The sequence below is a fragment of the Portunus trituberculatus genome, chromosome 25 (genome assembly GCF_017591435.1).
Source record: "Portunus trituberculatus isolate SZX2019 chromosome 25, ASM1759143v1, whole genome shotgun sequence".
Lineage (NCBI taxonomy): Eukaryota > Metazoa > Arthropoda > Malacostraca > Decapoda > Portunidae > Portunus > Portunus trituberculatus.
The window spans coordinates 9756846-9775685 of NC_059279.1; the positions used below are offsets into that span (position 1 = coordinate 9756846).

The 18840-nt window shown below is 39.8% G+C and overlaps 2 protein-coding genes across 9 annotated transcripts in view; one reads left to right on the top strand and one right to left on the bottom strand.

The window, feature by feature from the left end:
* The window catches only part of LOC123508985 (protein C12orf4 homolog), a 219796-nt gene that overhangs the window by 191423 nt on the left and 9533 nt on the right, over nucleotides 1–18840 (top strand). The gene's annotated exons all lie outside the window — the stretch shown is intronic.
* LOC123508986 lies at nucleotides 6417–8900 on the bottom strand. Of its 2 annotated transcripts, XM_045263090.1 has the most exons (4): nucleotides 8046–8900; nucleotides 7682–7753; nucleotides 7373–7441; nucleotides 6417–7203 (listed from the first exon to the last, which is right to left on the bottom strand). In XM_045263090.1, the coding sequence occupies exons 1-4, from the start codon at nucleotides 8193–8195 to the stop codon at nucleotides 6691–6693; spliced, it is 804 nt and encodes a 267-aa protein (XP_045119025.1). In that variant the 5' UTR covers nucleotides 8196–8900; the 3' UTR covers nucleotides 6417–6690. The 2 variants fall into 2 exon arrangements, with proteins under 2 accessions (XP_045119025.1, XP_045119026.1); XM_045263091.1 differs by lacking the exons at nucleotides 7682–7753; nucleotides 8046–8900 and having other exon boundaries at nucleotides 7373–7618.

Consider the following 18840-nt stretch of genomic DNA (forward strand, 5'->3'; position numbering starts at 1 on the left):
TGTGTGTGTGTGTGTGTGTGTGTGTATATCACTGATTTCTGAGACACGTGTGTGTGTGTGTGTGTGTGTGTGTGTGTGTGTGTGTGTGTGTGTGTGTGTGTGTGTCTCTGTGTGTGTCTCTCTCTCTCTCTCTCTCTCTCTCTCTCTCTCTCTCTCTCTCTCTCTCTCTCTGACAAGTGTTGATGTGTGTAGGCCCGCGTGTGTGACTCAGATGAGTTACCTCAAAGCTTTTCTCGAATGACTCATAAGAAGCGTGACGGCTATGAACGTCAGGAGTTCATTTCTTGTGATGTTTTTCCACTCTTTCTCGTGAGAGCTATGGGGCACATCATCATCATCTGCTGTTTCTTCATCATGAAAAGTGTTGCTCTCACTCACTATATGGTCCAAGAAAGCATCACTGAGAAACGCCATGAAATAGTCACAATTGTGTTGCACAGGAGGGAATTCAGCTGTTATGCCAGGAGACACAGATAAATCAGGCATAACTGGGAAAAATCATCATTGAATTCCCTCCATTGAAAGACAGGTCGGGGTCTCGCGCCACCTCTGCCACGCCCCCTTGATCGTCTCCCCAGAACGCGAGGAGCACGCGCATGCCTGCGTCTCCTAGAAACACTCTGTGTCCTTGACACATTATCTGGAGTCTGTTCTTCATCATTATTGCCTTCACTGTCACTTATACTGTGTAAGAGTCTCTGTCTCTCTGTCTGTTCTCCTGAGAAAGCAGGTGAATGATGCTCTACATCCGTGTCCTCACTACTAGTCTCTTCACTTTCCCCAGTTTCTTCTTCTATATATTCACTGTCACTTTCTTCTAGCTCAGAACCACTGCTAAGTAAAAGGGTTCTGCCTTGCTCCATGGTGATTTACAATCTGACCCGATCCTTCGCTGTTATCACTGACCTTTCTACCCAGCGCGTCACCGGAGTTGCCAAGTGTCGCCCATAAAACGGGAAAACAGTTCAGTTACCTCTAAAATTAGGAGCTCTTGTGGAAACACTTGTGTGGTAAAAGATGCCAGATACTTCTACTCACCATCCGCCTCAAGAGAGCGCGCGAGAGACTTAAAATTACGCCGGGAAAAATCTTGATTACTGGGACGAATCCCGTCACTTCGGACGTTCTGACGCAAACGTTTATATACGACCGCCGGAAGTTAAGGGTTAAATACATAAGCAATACAAGGGATAGTGGGATGTACACACAACAGTAAAGGCGGCATCACACAAGCACTTTCCATTCAACTTTCTTAAGACAATTAAATTTTTTTCAACGCTCATCGTCACACAGAAGCTCGCTACTGCCTTTGTCACATTTGTCAACTGTAAATAAACATGGCAGCCCCTTCACCCCCCAGCAAGTCGTTATTTTTTTGTTGCTATTTTTGGCCTCTTTTGCTCTCTATGAGAAACTCTTCTAACAGTTTTGTCCACTCATAAACAACAGAGCAGCTTATCTTGGCCAGTTTCTACTTGAAAGTTCTGCCTTGGAGTGTCTCAGCCCCAGAGAAATGTAAACAAGCAGCTGAAATACTTTTCACTGCTAGGCCAGAAAAAAAAAAAATAAATAAATAAATGTATACAGTAAAGTCCCGGGTTACGTCGGTCTCGAGTTACGTCAAACTCGTAGTTACGTCAGTCCACTATAAGGCAATTTAAGATTAAAAAAATTGAAAATTTATAAATCGTAAAGTGCGGGATTTATTGTTATTGTTGGTGGTTACCCGTCTCACCGCCCGCCTCACGCTTGAATACAATAACTCCCTGCCTCAGTTCCACCACACCGTTGCCCCTGGCAAGAGTGTTATCCTACTTCTGCATTTACTGACTCAAGTTCTTAGTATCTTGCTCAATGGCACCAAAGAGAAAACTCCTTAGTGACAGCAGTGATGCTAAGAAAAGGAAAACCATTACGCTACAAGAAAAAGAGGACGTAATTAAACACATTAGAAGGGAGGCAGCAGCTGTGTGTGAGGGAGTGAAGAAGGAAATGAGAAGCTCGTTACCATGACAACAGGGAGGTTGACGACCTTGAGGGTTCGCGCACCCATCACAACAATAACAACTCCGGAGCCTTCACCTGGGCCGCACGACACTCGCAGCTCACTTGCACCGTCTGCACCTGTCTGCTGATCTCTATTGCCTTTTCCTATTGCATTTCCTGCCCCATTGCCCACGCTTCTACTCCCACCGCACTGCACTACGCTCCCAGCTGTCTGCCCTGGGCGTCACAACATTCGACCTGCCCACCCTCCTGGCGGCCTCAGGGCCACCCCTCTCGGCAACCTGCAGTCCTTCGCGTTCGTGGCCCTAATCAACAACAAAAACAAACTTGTGTTTCATATTCCTATATAGTTGTAAATAATATAACAATATAACCTTTAACTAACCTGAATGACCATAAACAATGATTGGTTGAAAACTCGACAATATGCTTTGAAATGTACGGAAACTCGAGTTACGTACAAAATCGACTTACGTCACGTTTCAGGAACATAACTCTGACGTAAACCGAGACCTTACTGTATATATATATATATATATATATATATATATATATATATATATATATATATATATATATATATATACAGGCAAACCCCGTTTAACGAAGGGGTTACGTTCCTAAAAAACACTTCGTTAAGTGAAACTTCGTTAAGCGAACCGATTATAACAAGTTTAACCCCTGATTTGAACTTCCATTGAGAGTAAGCAAAGCGAGAGTGCATCATAGTACAGTAAAATGTTTAATGAAAGTAAAAATTATGAAGTTAAACATTTAGGTAGTTTAATTTAAGTCATTATAATGTACACTAAAGTATTTATTGACGTAACTTTATAATATTGATGATCTTAACTTTATGAAGGGAGGAAGAGTGAAACGGGAAAGACACTAACCGGCAACCTGTGGAATGTAAACAAAGTGCGCATCATTGTACTGCATACAAAACTTATGTACCACATTTCCACAAGGCTTTCCATTTTATCCATTGTAGAGTCACTAGTTCAGGTGGTTCTTTTATCTTGCAAGGAAGATACGGTCTCACCAGCCTTCTTAATAGAGTCTGCTGACTTGAAAATAGAGACAGTATTATATGGAGTCAAGATGTTGGCCAGCACTGCTATAGTTTTCTTGCCTCTCTCGTGTCTGTGAATAATATCTAGCTTCACTTGGAGAGTAAGAGACTTCCTGGTCTTCTTATGAACACTAGGCCAATTGCAGGGCGTTTTGGTTGTAAGTTGAGCTAGGGAAGACAAGCTGCTGCTGACGCTGTTATGTTTTGACAGGGGAGTGAGTGTTGCGCGTTGTCCACGAGAGGCTTGATCTTGATCTTGATCTTTATTCTATAGGTGTCACAGGATTTTTCTTGAGGCAGGCAGCTCCTGGTGTATTCAAAAGCCTGTCAGCTTGCGTGATATGGTGAGGCTTTGAAATTTTGAAAAAAAATTACCTGGATAAAACTTCGTTAAAGCGAGTTTGGTGTTCTTTAAACGAGCAGATGGTAGTAAAATGAAACCTTCGTTGTAGCGAAATTTCGTTGTGTGAACCTTCGTTAAACGGGGGTTGCCTATATATGCAGCCCCCGCTGAACGAAGGTTCACTCGACGAAATTTCGCTACAACGAAGGTTTTTTTTTACTACCATCTGCTCATTTAATGAACACCAAATTCGCTTTAACGAAATTTTATCCTAGTAATTTTTTCTAAGTTTGAAAGCCCCGCTGTATCACACAAACCGACAGGCTTTTCAATACACCAGCACCTCTCATGGACAAAATGTGCACCACTCACTCCCTTAGTTCAAAACAATAACAGTGTCAGCAGCAGCTCGTCAGTGAAGCTGGATATTATTCACAGACACGAGAGGCGAGAAAACTAATAGCATTGCTTCCCACCATGGCTTGACTCCATCTACTGTCTACCATTTTCAAGTCAGCAGACTCTAGTAAGAAGGATGGTGAGATCGTAACTTCCTTGCAAGCTAAAAAGAACCACCTGAATTCGTGACTCAGCAATGGATAAAATGGAAAGCCTTGTGGAAATGTGGTACATAAGTTTTGTATGTGGTACAATGATGCGCCCTTTCTTTACATTCCACAGGTTGCCAGCTAGCGTATTTCCTGCTCCACTTTCCCTCCCTTGATAAATTTAAGATCATCAACATTATAAAGTTACTTAATTTTTACTTATTTATTTATATATTTTTTACGTTGGGAAGAGGGCCAGCCAAGGGCAAAAAAAAGGAAAGATAAAAAAAAAAGGCCCTCTTGATTGCTGGCTCTCTAAAAACTGTAAAAGTATCAGCCAAAGTTGGGGAGTAAACATACATACATTAGTGTACATTATAATGACTTACTCTTAAATGAAACTGCTTAGATGTTTAACTTCATAATTTTTACTTTCATTAAATCTTTTACTGTACTATGATGTACTCGCTATGTCTATTTTCAATGAAAGCTCAAGTCAGGGGTTAAAATTGTTATAATTGGTTCTCTTAACGAAAATTCGCTTAATGGAGGGTTTTTTTAGGAACGGAACCCCTTTGTTAAGCGGGGGTTGCCTGTGTGAACACTTAACTCTCGGATATCGCGCCTAATTGGGGCTGAAATAGCCGCGCTATAGCCGAAAACGTGATAGCCGAATTGATCTTGGCGGGAAGGCGGTTTTGGCCAATGAGCGCTCAGATATCCCATGACGGCAGGGCTGGGCGCGCGATAGCAGGCATCTGAGGTCGCCATAATGAAATTTTAGCAGCTTTTCATGGGTGCGTGATAGCAATAAAATGCGATAGCGGAAGTCGCGATAGCCGAGGGATGACTGTGTGTGTATATATATATATATATATATATATATATATATATATATATATATATATATATATATATATATATATATATATATATATATATATATATATATATATATATATATATATATATATATATATATATATATATATATATATATATATATATAGATATATACAGTAAAGTCCCGGGTTGCGTTGGTCTCGAGTTACGTTAAACTCGTAGTTACGTCACTTCACTATAAGATTAAAAATTTTGAAAATTTATAAATCGTAAAGCGCGTGATTTATTGTTATTGTTGGCCGCCAGGCGTCACTAGTGGTTACCTGTCACACCGCCCGCCTCACGCTTGAATACAATAACACCCTGCCTCAGTTCCACCACACCGTCACCCCTGGCAAGTGTTATCCTACTTCTGCGTTTATTGACTCAAATTATTAGTATCTTGCTCAATGACACCAAAGAGAAAACTCCTTAGTGACAGCAGTGATGCTAAGAAAAGGAAAACCATTACGCTACAAGAAAAAGAGGATATAATTAAAAGACATGGGAAGGGAGGCAGCAGCTGTGTGTGAGGGAGTGAAGAAGAAAATGGGAAGCCCGTTACCATGACAAGAGGGAGGTTGACGACCTTGAGGGCTTGCGCACCCATCACAGCAATAACAACTCTGGAGCCTTTGCTTGGGCCACACGACACTCGCAGCTCACTTGCACCGTCTGTGCCTGTCTGCTGATCCCTATTGCATTTCCTGCTCCGCTGCCCACGCTTCTACTCCCACCGCACTGCACTACCCTCCCAGCTGTCCGCCCTGGGCGTCACAACATTCAACGTGCCCACCCTTCTGGCGGCCTCAGGCGTCCACCCCTCCCGGCAACCTGCAGTCCTTCGCGTTCGCGGCCCTAATCAACAACAAAAACAAGCTTGTGTTTCATATTCCTACATAGTTGTAAATAATATAACAATATAACCTTTAACTTACCTGAATGACCATAAACAATGATTGGTTGAAAACTCGATAATATGCTTTGAAATGTACGGAAACTTGAGTTACGTACAAAATCAACTTATGTCATGTTTCAGGAACGTAACTCTGACGTAAACCGAGACCTTACTGTATATATATATATATATATATATATATATATATATATATATATATATATATATATATATATATACACACACACACACACACACACACACACACATATATATATATATATATATATATATATATATATATATATATATATATATTAGTACCCTCGAGTTTAGCGCTTGCTTTCTTCTTAAGATATAGCGCCAAACTCGAGGATCGCTAAACTCGGGGTATTGAAAACAATGTAAAAACACTTATTTATTCTGGCCCGGGACGAAGCTGATTTTTTTTCCTCCCCACTTTACTCCCTTATTTCAAAATAACGATAAATTGGTGGGTGTAGTCAGTTTCAGTGAAGAATGCTCTTGTTAAGACGAAAAAAACTGGGATACACACTTTATTGAAAAGAACAAAAAGAGAAAAGAAATAATAAGAACTCTAACAGCAAATAATCTCACTCTGGGGCATGGTCCGCTAGCGCAAAGCCTTCAAATTCGTTGCCCAAATCCACGGGGGCTTCATTATCGTCGACCAGCAGCTCATCACCATCATCATCCTTCTCAGCAACAACAGCAGGTGGTGTGTCTTCTCGCTTGTCACGGTTACTGAAGTATCTTGTGATCAAGGCCTGTTGTCGTTTTTTCATTCGTGCTTAGTACATCTGTTTGTATTCATTTAATCCCTTTTGAACTGCGTGGATGCATGTCACACGTCGGTCAGAATTTGAATCAAAATTGCAAATGGCCTCCTTTAATTTTTCTGTAATTGCAAATATTTCTGTTAATTGGTAAACAGTTGGCTCATCTTCATTTTCCTTTTCCTCTTCTTTTCTTCTTCCTCGTTCTCCTCTTCAAGCATGTCTTCCGCACTAGGTCCGGCGACTCTCTCTCCAATAAGATTTTCTATGCCAGCAGCACTGACAATGTCATACCCACTGATGGGTAATGTTTTGGCCAGCTGAAGCAGTGAGCCCATAGCAGCCGCTACACTCTGTCTCTCCTGTGTAGTGCTGAGCTCACGGGCACCGCTACTCGTTTCTGCCTCGATCCACGGGAAAACTCTCCTCCAACCGTGTTTCACTGTAGCAGCATTGACAAAGTTCCAGCATTCCACCATTAAGTCTACAGCTTTCTTGATATCAAAATTACGAAAGAAATTCTGTGCTGTCATAATTTCCTTGGGTCTACCTGGTGCTGGCAACACTGTATGGGAGCTTGCCTCACCTGTCTGATTCATTGCTCGTGAGTTATGCAGGGCTCCAACCTGTGGTGCAGTGGTCAGTGGCGTTGCTAGCTGAAATAAATAAAAAAAATAAAGTGACAGGTAGATCTAACTATGAAAGAAAACAACAAAGTGTTGTTTTTACAAAAAGCATCGTTTATTTGGCATTGGCGTGTAAAGAAGGGGAGATAAGACATGAGGAGTAGAGTTGCCAGACGTAGATTATCATTTATGTACGTACCTCAGCATGTGGATGAGCATCTGTCTGGTCGTTTGGCTCATCAGTCACATCTTCCAGCAGCACCTGTTTCTGTAAAATGATGATATCAATAATCAATAATAGCATTATTAATGTTAATTAATGGGTGTTAGTCAACACTAGGAAACTGCGATTCAAGGGCGATATATGTATAGGCGTGCGTACGTGTGTTTGTGTGTGTTATACAAGTCTCTCTCTCTCTCTCTCTCTCTCTCTCTCTCTCTCTCTCTCTCTCTCTCTCTCTCTCTCTCTCAGACTGAGTAACTTAAAATAATCATCCGTAGTACATACTTCTGCTTGTGGATGTTCGCCTGTCTGTTCATCTGGCTCATCACCAATCTCACCTTCCACTTGCGGCTGTTTCTGTGAAATGATATCAGTAGTAGTAGTAGTAGTAGTAGTAGTAGTAGTAGTAGTAGTAGTAGTAGTAGTAGTAGTAGTAATAATAATAATAATAATAATAATAATAATAATAATAATAATAATAATAATAAGAAGAAGAAGAAGAAGAAGAAGAAAAAATAAATAGCATCGTACGTTGATGTTAGTTAAAGTGTTATTCAGCACTAGGAAACATAATGTTTCGAGAGCAAGTAATGTATGTGTACGTACGTCTGTGTGTGATACAAGTCTCATTAAATTTTGTAGTGCATACCTCTGTTTGTGGATGAGCTTCTGCGCAACATGTCTGCTCATCTGGCTCATCAACCTCATTTTCCACTTGCAGCAGGATCTGCAAAAAATAATAAATAAGTAAATAAATAAATAAATAAATAAATAATATTGATAATAACAATAATGCCATCTGACAGGTTTGTAATGGGATTCTTCATGTGTGTGTGTGTGTGTGTGTGTGTGTGTGTGAAGGGCAACATCAATATTAACTAGCCTATGTGTGATTGATTCTCTCTCTCTCTCTCTCTCTCTCTCATAATAATACCATAATCATTATCGTTTATTTTTACACAAACACACAGACGTACACACGTTCTACTTACATCGCCAGTGTCCAGTGCTTCCTCAAGCTTCTTCCAAGTTCTCCTGTAGAATTCTAGCTTGACATTGGCAATAATTTCTTGATCCAAGGGCTGTATAATAGAGGTTGTATTAGGGGGAAGGAACACGACTTCGCAGTTAGGATGACGGCCTTTCAGAAACGTTGGATGCCCGGGTGCGTTGTCCAACAGCAGCATCAACTTGAAAGCCAGATTGTTGTTCTCGCAGTATTTCTTTCCTTCAGGTATGAAGTGGTTATTGAACCAATCCAAGCAGGTGACAGCTGTCATGTATCCTTTCTTGTTGGAGGTCCAGTGCACATTCAGATTTTTCATGTCCTTGTTACGATAAGGGTGAGGGCGGGCAGCGGTGTACAGAACAAGTGGCTTCATTTTACAGTCTCCAGTTGCATTGACTGTAAAAAGAACACTGAAGCATTGCTTACTTTCCTTGTGCCCTCTGGGCTTCCTTTCTTTGGTGATTATGGTTGATTTTGGTTATTGTTTCCAGTGAAACCCAGTTTCATAGGCGTTGAATATTTGACGGAGATCGTAACCGCCGTCCTCAGTCATCTGTTTCAAGACACCAATGAAACTTTCCACCTCTTCTGTAGATGCGTCTGCTGCTTCACCCAGACATCGTGCCCTCTTGAACGAGTGTCTTTTTTTTAACCTTGAGAACCAGCCATTACTAGCAGAGAAAGGTGGAGGATTGTCAATGTTTAACTTACGTGCCACTGCAGCATATATTTCTCTTGCCTTCTGTCTTACCTTACCAAAAGATATGCACACATTTCGGTCATTTTGTCAACAATATATTTCTTCAAATAGTGTTCTGTTGTTACCATCAACTTGCTTGTAGGATGCGTGATGTGAGCAACTTGAATCACAGAGCTCCCTCGAGCGTCTTTCAGGAAACGTTTTATTTCCTCACGTTTTGCTCTTATTCCTCTAACAGTAGACTCACTAATGTTGAACAAGTTTCCAACGGCAACAGGTCCCATTCCAGCATCAAGCTTATCCAACACTTCGCCTTTTTCCTTCATGTTTAACAGTCTTTTCTTCTTATCCTGCCTCTCTGGCCTGCATCCTTTTGCCGAAGTAGGTTTCTTCGAGCCACATGCTGCAGTGCCTCCTTTATTTCCTGACATCACAATTAATTAGCTTGCATATAAGAACTATCAAGATGCTGGTGGAAGAGGGCTAAGGACGCATGCACACGTGGTCAGCTCAGTCAGCCAACTGCAGGAGTCTTGGGGCAGCATACGTGACGCCGCCAGGAAGTAAACACTACCGATACTTGTCAAAGCAGCACGAAACTTGGGGCAATACAGCGCCAAACTCGGGATGGTAAGAATTTAGGACTAAGCGCCAAACTCGAGGATCGCGAAACTCGGATAGCGCTAAACTCGGGAGGGTACTGTATATATATATATATATATATATATATATATATATATATATATATATATATATATATATATATATAGTAATTTGAGATTATAACATCATTTCATTTAACAAGAATATTAATTTTATGATGAAAGTGTTGATTAGAAGCCATAGATCTTAATTTGACAAAAAATTAATGCTAGAGAAAAATTATGCATTCTGTTTGACTCATGATGAGAAAGAGTTGATGAAACAGTTAAAAATGACGGAAATTGTCGATGACAACGGAAAAAGTGCTAGTGTAACATCGCCTTAAGGCGACCGTCCGTTTGGGTTTTCAAAAATCACAAATAAAGAGATACTTGGGTAATTTTTTTTCACCAATATATGACTCTTATACGATGTTACTTTAGTAGTTAAAAGTGTATCGAACCACAAATAACTCCATGAAAAATAAAAAAAAAAATTTGAAAACATTTTCTCTATAAACTTTGTCACTGGAGGGCAGATTTCAATTTTGCCGGTACATATATGAAGTATGTGGTATAACAAAATTTTCCATCTCATAATTTTTTATTTTTTATTTTGATGGCCATTGTGATTTTTTTTTCTTTAATTACATTGCAGCACAGAAAATAAATTTTTCCAAATTCTTTGAGATGGAAATGTAGCAGCTTCATTGAGCTCAAAATTGAAAATTCGTGGAGAAATGTGGAGAAGATATGATTTGAATGATAAAAAATTGAAAAATGAGAAAAAGGCAAAAAACCCCAGAGATATAATTTTCGTTCTCTATGACCTTGTACATTTAATTGGGTTGGATATTTTGTTTTCATACACCACCATGTACATCGTATATGTGTTTTAGGCATGTTTAGAATATTCTGTAAGCCTCATATGGCACCTGGGCCCCCCTACAATGACTTTAGGTATTAGTTGCTCGAAGGCAAGTGTCCCCCATCCGTGCATGGTCGGCACAACTTGTAATTTCCCCTTGCACTGTTTGTTTAGACATTGTAAGGCAAAAAAAGCAGGTAAAATAGGCTCGATTGTGGCTTGCAAGGTGTGAAACAACGGGTGAGATACCCAATACATCGTCCTCCCATAGCAGTTGCATGGATACTGAGATGGAATGGGAGAGGGTGTGTTCCTGTGTACGCCATAGTACTGAGTTTGCCAGCGCCCAGCTTTCCTTACCAAAGAAACCAATTTTCATGGCTTTTTCCGTGCTTGTGATCGTCATTTATGATACAGCGAGTGGGGGGGGGGAGCCCCAGGCTGCATTGGGCGTGGCAGGAGCCCTTTAAAGTTTAAATATCCCACATATTTTAGCGTATTTCCCCAAAATACTCCATCACTATGTTGCCATATATTCGGGGATGCTCTGGTGGTGTTTTGGGCATTTTCGATATTTTTGATATTTTTCGGTACCATGGCCACAGGATGGTTCCCTTAAGTGGTGGTGGGATGTACGTACACTCCTACCATATTTGAATGACGAAGAACACTATAAACTTGCAGAATAGTGGGACCATTACTCAAATAATTGGTGAGTGGGAGGGTATGGGAGTAAGTGCTGCTGCCCAGCAGGATCGAGGGATCGCTCGCGTGGTAGGTTTGAATACACTTTCGGGTAGCTCCGGATATGCAGGTGATTACTGTATATATATATATATATATATATATATATATATATATATATATATATATATATATATATATATATATATATATAAAGGGTGTGGCATAGAAACTTGCTGATTTGAAAGGTTAATAAAAACCAAAATAGTAGAGATATTGTTATAATTCATTTCACATCTCATCTTACATTCTCTGAATTTATTTATTAAACAGTTTTAAAGATGATTTTAATGCCCGCTGAAATGCATGTGAAGCGCTCCGTGAAAACCTGCCTCATGACGCGCTCGTGTTCTTTAGTGATGAAGCTCACTTTCACATTTCTGGCTGTGTGAACAAGCAAAACATGCATTATTGGAGCGCTAACAATCCACGTGAACTTCATCAGAGGCTACTCCATTGTGAATGTGTCACTGTGTGGTGTGCATTTTCAAGAGTAGGGATAATTGGTCCTTACTCTTTTTAAGAAAATGAAGGCACTGTTACGGTGAATGCAGTTTGCTACAGGTAGATGATTGCGACATTTTTTATCCCAAACCTGGAAGAAATGGTAATGTGTGGTTTCAACAAGATCGAGCCACGGCACGCACAGAGCGAGGGTCAACGGAACTTTTGAGGGAGCATTTCCCCAAGCGTCTCATATCCTTGAGAGGCGATCTTCCGTGGCCTGCGCGCTCACCTGATTTGGCTCCATGTGATTTCTTTTTATGGGGTTACCTCAAATATACTGATCGCCCACGGACCCTACTTCATCTAAAGGACAACATTCGCCGAGCCATCGCCGACATACCCGTCAATATGCTCGAAAGAGTTGAACAAAACTTCAAGAATCGGGTAGCTCAGTGCATTGACAATGGAGGCCGTCACTTGGCCGATGTCATCTTTAAACCCGTTTACTAAATAAATTCAGAGAATGTAAAATGAGATGTGAAACGAATTATAACAATATCTCTACAATTTGGTTTTTATTAACCTTTCAAATCCTATTAGTCTGCCGAAAACATCGCTAATTTGGAATTTCGCCCAATTTGAATACTACTTTAAATAGGGAAAAATACCAATCAGTCTTTCGTCCGCCCAAAGTCCCCATTTCGAGTCCCCATTTACAGCTGCAACATCGCCACCTTCACGAGAATCAACACCCGCGGAACCACTAGTGGAGGCCATGGTGATAGCGAAACTTGCTAAACAGCAAGGATCGGAGCACAAAAAATGAGTTCACACACTGGATTAACACACACAATAGCTCAAGACTTAGTGTCGTCACGGCCAAACAGACATGCGATTGGCTCAGAGTGAGCGGGAGGCGGGACAGTGTAGTGCGGTGCATTCTCTTAATATGAGAGAAAATTGCTAAACTTGAGGGGTTGGCCTTTTTCCAGACAGTCGCTAAATAAGGGTTTCGCTAAGCTGGATTTCGCTAAATTCGGGGGCTTACTGTATATATATATATATATATATATATATATATATATATATATATATATATATATATATATATATATATATATATATATATATATATATATATATATATATATATATATATATATATATATATATATATATATATATATATAAATATATATACATACATATGTATATTTTATTTCTTTTTCCTCTTCTGGCCTAGCAATGAAAAGTGGTTTAGTTGTTTGTTTACATTTCTCTGGGACTGTGATGCTCCAAGGCAGAACTTCCAAGTAACAACTGGCCAAGATGAGCTGCTCTGTTGTTTATGAGTGGACAAAGCTGTTTTAAGAGTTTCTCAGAGAACGAAAGAGGCCAAAAATAGCAACGAAAAAATATCAGCGACTTGCTGGTGAGTGAAGGGTGCGCTTTGTTTGTTTACAGTTGACAAACGCGACAAAGGCGGTAGTCAGCTTGTGTTTGACGACGAGCTTCGACAAAAGTTGACAGAAAAGTACTAGTTTGATGCTGCCTTTACTGTTGTATGTGCAGGCAACACCCGCTTAACGAACGTTCATGCAACAAAATTTTGCTACAACGAATGTTTCCTTTTACTACCATCTGCTTGTATAACGAACACTAAACTCGTTTAACAAATTTTTATCCAGGTAATGTTTTCCAGGTTTGAAAGTTGAAAACCCCGCTGTATCACGCAAGCCGACAGGCTTTTGAATACACAGAGTGCCTCTCATGGACTAAATGCGCACCACTCTCTCCCCCTACCCTTCCCCGCCCTTAGTTCAAAACAAAAACAGGGTCCAGCACCAGCTTTTCATCTCACGCTCAACATGCCACCAAAACGCCTTGCAACCAGCCTTGCAATGTCGCCTAGCGTTGCTAAGAAGAAAAGGAACTCTCTTATTCTCAAAGTGAAGCTGGATAATATTCACAGACACGAGAGAGGCGAGAAAAGTAATAGCATTGCTCGCCACCATGGCTTGACTCCATCTACTGTCTCTACTATTTTCAAGTCAGCAGACTCCATTAACCGTTAAAGTACAGGGAGTTGATTTGCTTTCCATCTGTTACAGCGGGGAAAAATCACACCTGTCAAAAATGCTAAAAGATTTTCTTCCTTATAAAAGTATATTTCTTTGTGTTATTCTGAGTACAACGATGTAGTTTTCAACATGTTATGACCTCTGAGAGCAAAGTTATTGCATATCAAAAAATTATCTCCGAACCTGTTTCAGAACCCGCCGCTAAGAAATACCCCCAAAGCTCTGATAACACAGTGCAAGTGCTCTCTCTCTCTCTCTCTCTCTCTCTCTCTCTCTCTCTCTCTCTCTCTCTCTCTCTCTCTCTCTCTCTCTCTCTCTCTCTCTCTCTCTCTCTCTCTCTCTCTCTCTCTCTCTCTCTCTCTCTCTCTCTCTCTCTGATAGTGAATTACTAATGAAATACCGCAATAGTATTTCATTAGTAATTCACTATCACTTTCACCACAATATTTATGTTTCCACTCCTCTATTGCCTGCTATAATGGATATCATATCTTAGTGTTCATATACGCTCATGCCATGAGGATAACCTCGACTCCATGACACTGAGTGATAGTAAATTACTAATGAAACACCGCAGTATTTCATTAGTAATTCACTATCACTCAGTGCCATGGAGTCGAGGTTATCCTCATGGCATAAGCGTATATGAATACTAAGATATGATATCCGTTATAGCAGGCAACAGAGGGGTGGAAACATAAATATCGTGGTGAAAGCAACACACAAGGTAAAAGGGTCACAAGAAAAAGAAGAAGCGGCCGAGTTGCCTCGAGTCTCCGCCTTGTCTGTGGCCGATCTCATATCTGCTTTATTTTTTGGTATTCCATGTAAGATTTCACTTTATGCATTACAAAACAATCCTTTCTTGTGGGGCAAGGTTTGTAAAAAGCTAATAGAAATGTTTTGTGAATATAATTATATATATAAGACAGTAACACCACCTCGAGAGGTAGTGTTCCCAGCAACCTGATAGCAACCTCGTCACCGTCCCTCCAAGCATTCATGGATGCCATTTCATGGCAGGAGGTTGCTCTGACGTTGTTAAAGAATCTTGGATCCAGCTCCTGCTCTTCTCGTGCCTCATGTACAGTCTGCCAGCACTGAGTACAGACGGAATCTCTTCAATCTGCCTATAATTCACCAAGATGGATCCAAAACGTCCTTCATCTTCTGCATGTGGGGTTATTTTTGATAAAGTGGTAAAGCTCAGAGGAAGATGGTGACTGACTGTGGTGTGAGTGGTGAAGGTAGTGACGTAGTGAGTGTTTTGTTTACGTATTCTTTGTTTTGTTGTTTTCTCTTATTATTTTTTGCTTTCTCTTATTATTTCTTGCTTTTCCATTTATTTTAAATACACTTCTAGTATTTAGAATGGTAAATGATAAAAACATGTTAATTTAGCCAAATGAATAGAGTATTTTGTACAAATTTTTTTGGACCACATCCTGCATCCCCCCTATTATCTATTGTTTGTTATGAGAATTACATGTTTGTTTTACACAAATTTTGATATACACGATGCTTCTTGGATTGCATCTATCGCGTAAATCAAGAGTTACCTTTATTACAAGTATTGTGGATTTCTATAATAATTGTAATCTGGCAAATCTTATTAGCAATATGATTCACATGACTAGGCCGATAAGCACAGTCCTGTAGAGGCAACCATGGGTGACACACACCAGCGCATTGCTCGAGGGGAGTACATGAGGAGGTTTATGAACGTCGCTGTGAGGGTTGGTCTCTGTCTCCCAGATCACTATCAGAATCACTACTGTAGTGTTCACTTTCTTCTGTCTCAATAAAAAATCACTGTCTTAATTTTCATCACTGTCCTCAGTGTCACTACTGAGTAACACTGACATAACATCACTCGGAGTACCATTTCCTCCATCCGGGTCACAGGGGGTTGCCAGATGTTGCCTTGAAATGGGAAAAGATGACCTATTGTGAGGGAACATATGTCTCAAGGCTCGAGGAAGCGAGCGAGAAAAGATGCCAGATACCTCCACTTGCCCCAGGACCAATAGTGAGGGGGAGAGATTCAAATGTTTAGCACGGAAAAATCACGATACCTGGAACGATCACCGCATCTCTGGATACGACGCTGCAATCATCCCGAAATGATCACCATACATTAAGGGTTAAGAAGGCTGGTGAGACCGTATCTTCCTTGCAAGGTAAAAGAACCACTCAAACTTGTGACTCTGCAATTGATGAAATGGAAAGCCTTGTGGAAATGTGGTACATAAGTTTTGTATGCGGTACAATGATGCGCCTTTTGTTTGCATTCCACAGGTTGCCAGCTAGCATCTTTCGTGCTCCACTCTCCCTCCCTTCATAAATTTAAGATCATCAACATTATAAAGTTACTTACATACATACATTAGTGTACATTTTAATGACTTAGTCTTAAATTACACTGTTTAATTTAATTTAATTAAAATGTTTAACTTCATAATTTTTACTTTCATTAAACCTTTTACTGTACTATGATGCACTCTCACTTTGTTTTCTCTGAATGGAAGTTCAAGTCAGGGGTTAAACTTGTTATAATTGGTTCGCTTAACAAAAATTCGCACAACGAACGTTTTTTTAGGAACGTGACCTGTTCGTTAAGCGGGGCTTGCCTGTACATCCCACCACCACTTGTACTGCTTATGTACCATTTTTTGTTCCAGATTATACATTTAATGTGCTTTCATTAATTGTTTTCTTACCCATTTGGGTTATGCACATGTTTTTTTCTCAATTTATAAGGGTTGGGAGAGGAAATTCTGTGTATCCAGATATTTCCCGTATCCACTGGGGTCTTGGCTGCTATAATCGGGATACACAGGTGATTACTGTATTTCTTTAATTTCTTTCCTTGAGCTGTTAGACATGGGGTAAGTTTGCTGTGGGATGGGGGTTTTAAGCAATAATTAATGATTATGGGAAAGTATGTAGATAAAAATGGATTTTACATAAAAAAATCCTATTTTTCATTATAATTTTCTGAAACCTTTCTTGCTGTACTTCATTGTTTGATTCAGTAAAATCTACCTCCTTGTTAAACATAGATGTAAAACCTTTTCATAAGTTCAACTAATTTCTTCAGCTATTTCATATATCCTTTCTTTTATGAACTTCTTAATATTTTCTGTTTGTCATCTTTGTTATTAGCTCACTACCTGTTGTTCATACAGGGTCACTGTTTAGGATGAACCACTTCCACCTGCTTCTGTCTCCTACCATGTTGATAGTCAGTCCTTTTTCTCTCATTTCAGTTTGTATTCAGTCCTTCCATTTAATCTCTCTCTCTCTCTCTCTCTCTCTCTCTCTCTCTCTCTCTCTCTCTCTCTCTCTCTCTCTCTCTCTCTCTCTTTAAGAGGGGAAATCTGACCAAGGGGAACAAAACCAATTAAATAAAAATTTAGTTGTCACTCCACAAACAGATCTGAGAGTTAGCTAAAAGAATGAGATAAATGTCTAAAAACCTCCCTTTTTGTAATGAATTAAGGTCATAGGTAGATGGAAATACAGAAGCAGGTAGAGAGTTCCAGAGTATACCAGGGAATGGAATGAATGATTGATAATGCTAGTTAACTCATGCATTAAAGAGATGTGCAGAATAGGGGTGGGAAAAAGAAGAAAGTCTTGTGCAGCAAGGCCAATGGAGGAGGGAAGGCATGCAGTTGTCGTGATCTGAGCTATTGCACGATGTTGCACAAATTCTCTAGCTACTGGTTATAAACAGTCAAAGGTTTTTTCTACCTTTAATTAACAAAAATAATATCAATGCATAAGATATTCAATACAGCGCTGGCAAATGACAATCACAACTTCTGTCACTTTCTCTACTGCAAATCATTATAGTTTCTCTTACATCCATATAAGAATGACTTTAATCTCATATATGAATGCAATAACGTAACTTGTCACTGAACATAATTGTCTTGTGCAATAATTCAAACTTTCTTCATCTATCAATATCTAAACACTGTGCTTTATTCAACAGTAAATCTCATATGCAGTAATTACAACATTCCCCCTTTCAACCAGTTACCCATATATAAGAATTATCTTTACTTGGTGCATGAATACAAGCAACCAATGTAATAAACCCTAAATATATTACCGTACACATATAGGTACCTTACTCCTTTCGTGAAAATGACAGCGTAACACACCACCGAATATAATGACAAATCTTGATATATCCACACAAGTAAGTTCACTCAACAAATCTCATATGGAACAAAACCACTTTCTCTTGTAACCATATATAAGAACGACTTTAATTTCATACATGAATACACACAAGTAACTACATTATGAAACTTATCCATCCAAGCAACACCACATTCTTTACTTGTAACACGGGAATGTAAGTACAGTATATCAGTGTCATATTGATCCAAATACATACACATAAACACGTATACTAAAATAATACCTGAACATCCTATCATGATTCCTCTTCCTTTCTAACTTACATCAAAAGATGGCATTGCAACTTAGAGCTCCACTTATTGTTTTTATTAAGTATAAAACATTCATGCTGCTTTCAGCTATGCAGCCGAGGGCAGCCCGCTCAGAGCCACGGTTGTCCTCTCTGCTTCCTCTCTCTTCTTTCATCTCTCTCTGACACATACCTCTCCAACCTTCCTTCAGAGAATTCAGGGGAGGGGTCAGACTTGACATACAATAACACGCCCCTCAAGTACCGTTCACCAGTCAGGTGAAAGCCCACATGTGCGGAAGCAACATGTCTGTCCCAGGATGTTTACTGGCTACCCTGCCCTGGGTAATTAAAATTGCTTTCCTTTTGACCCTTTGCCCTAGCTCCTAATCCTTTTTATAGCTGGGTGTAATAGCACGCTACGTACTGGCATACTATCATATATCCGTATTTCCCTCATTTCTTGTTTCTTCATATATTGTGATGTAGGCATCCAGCACAGTTACTAGA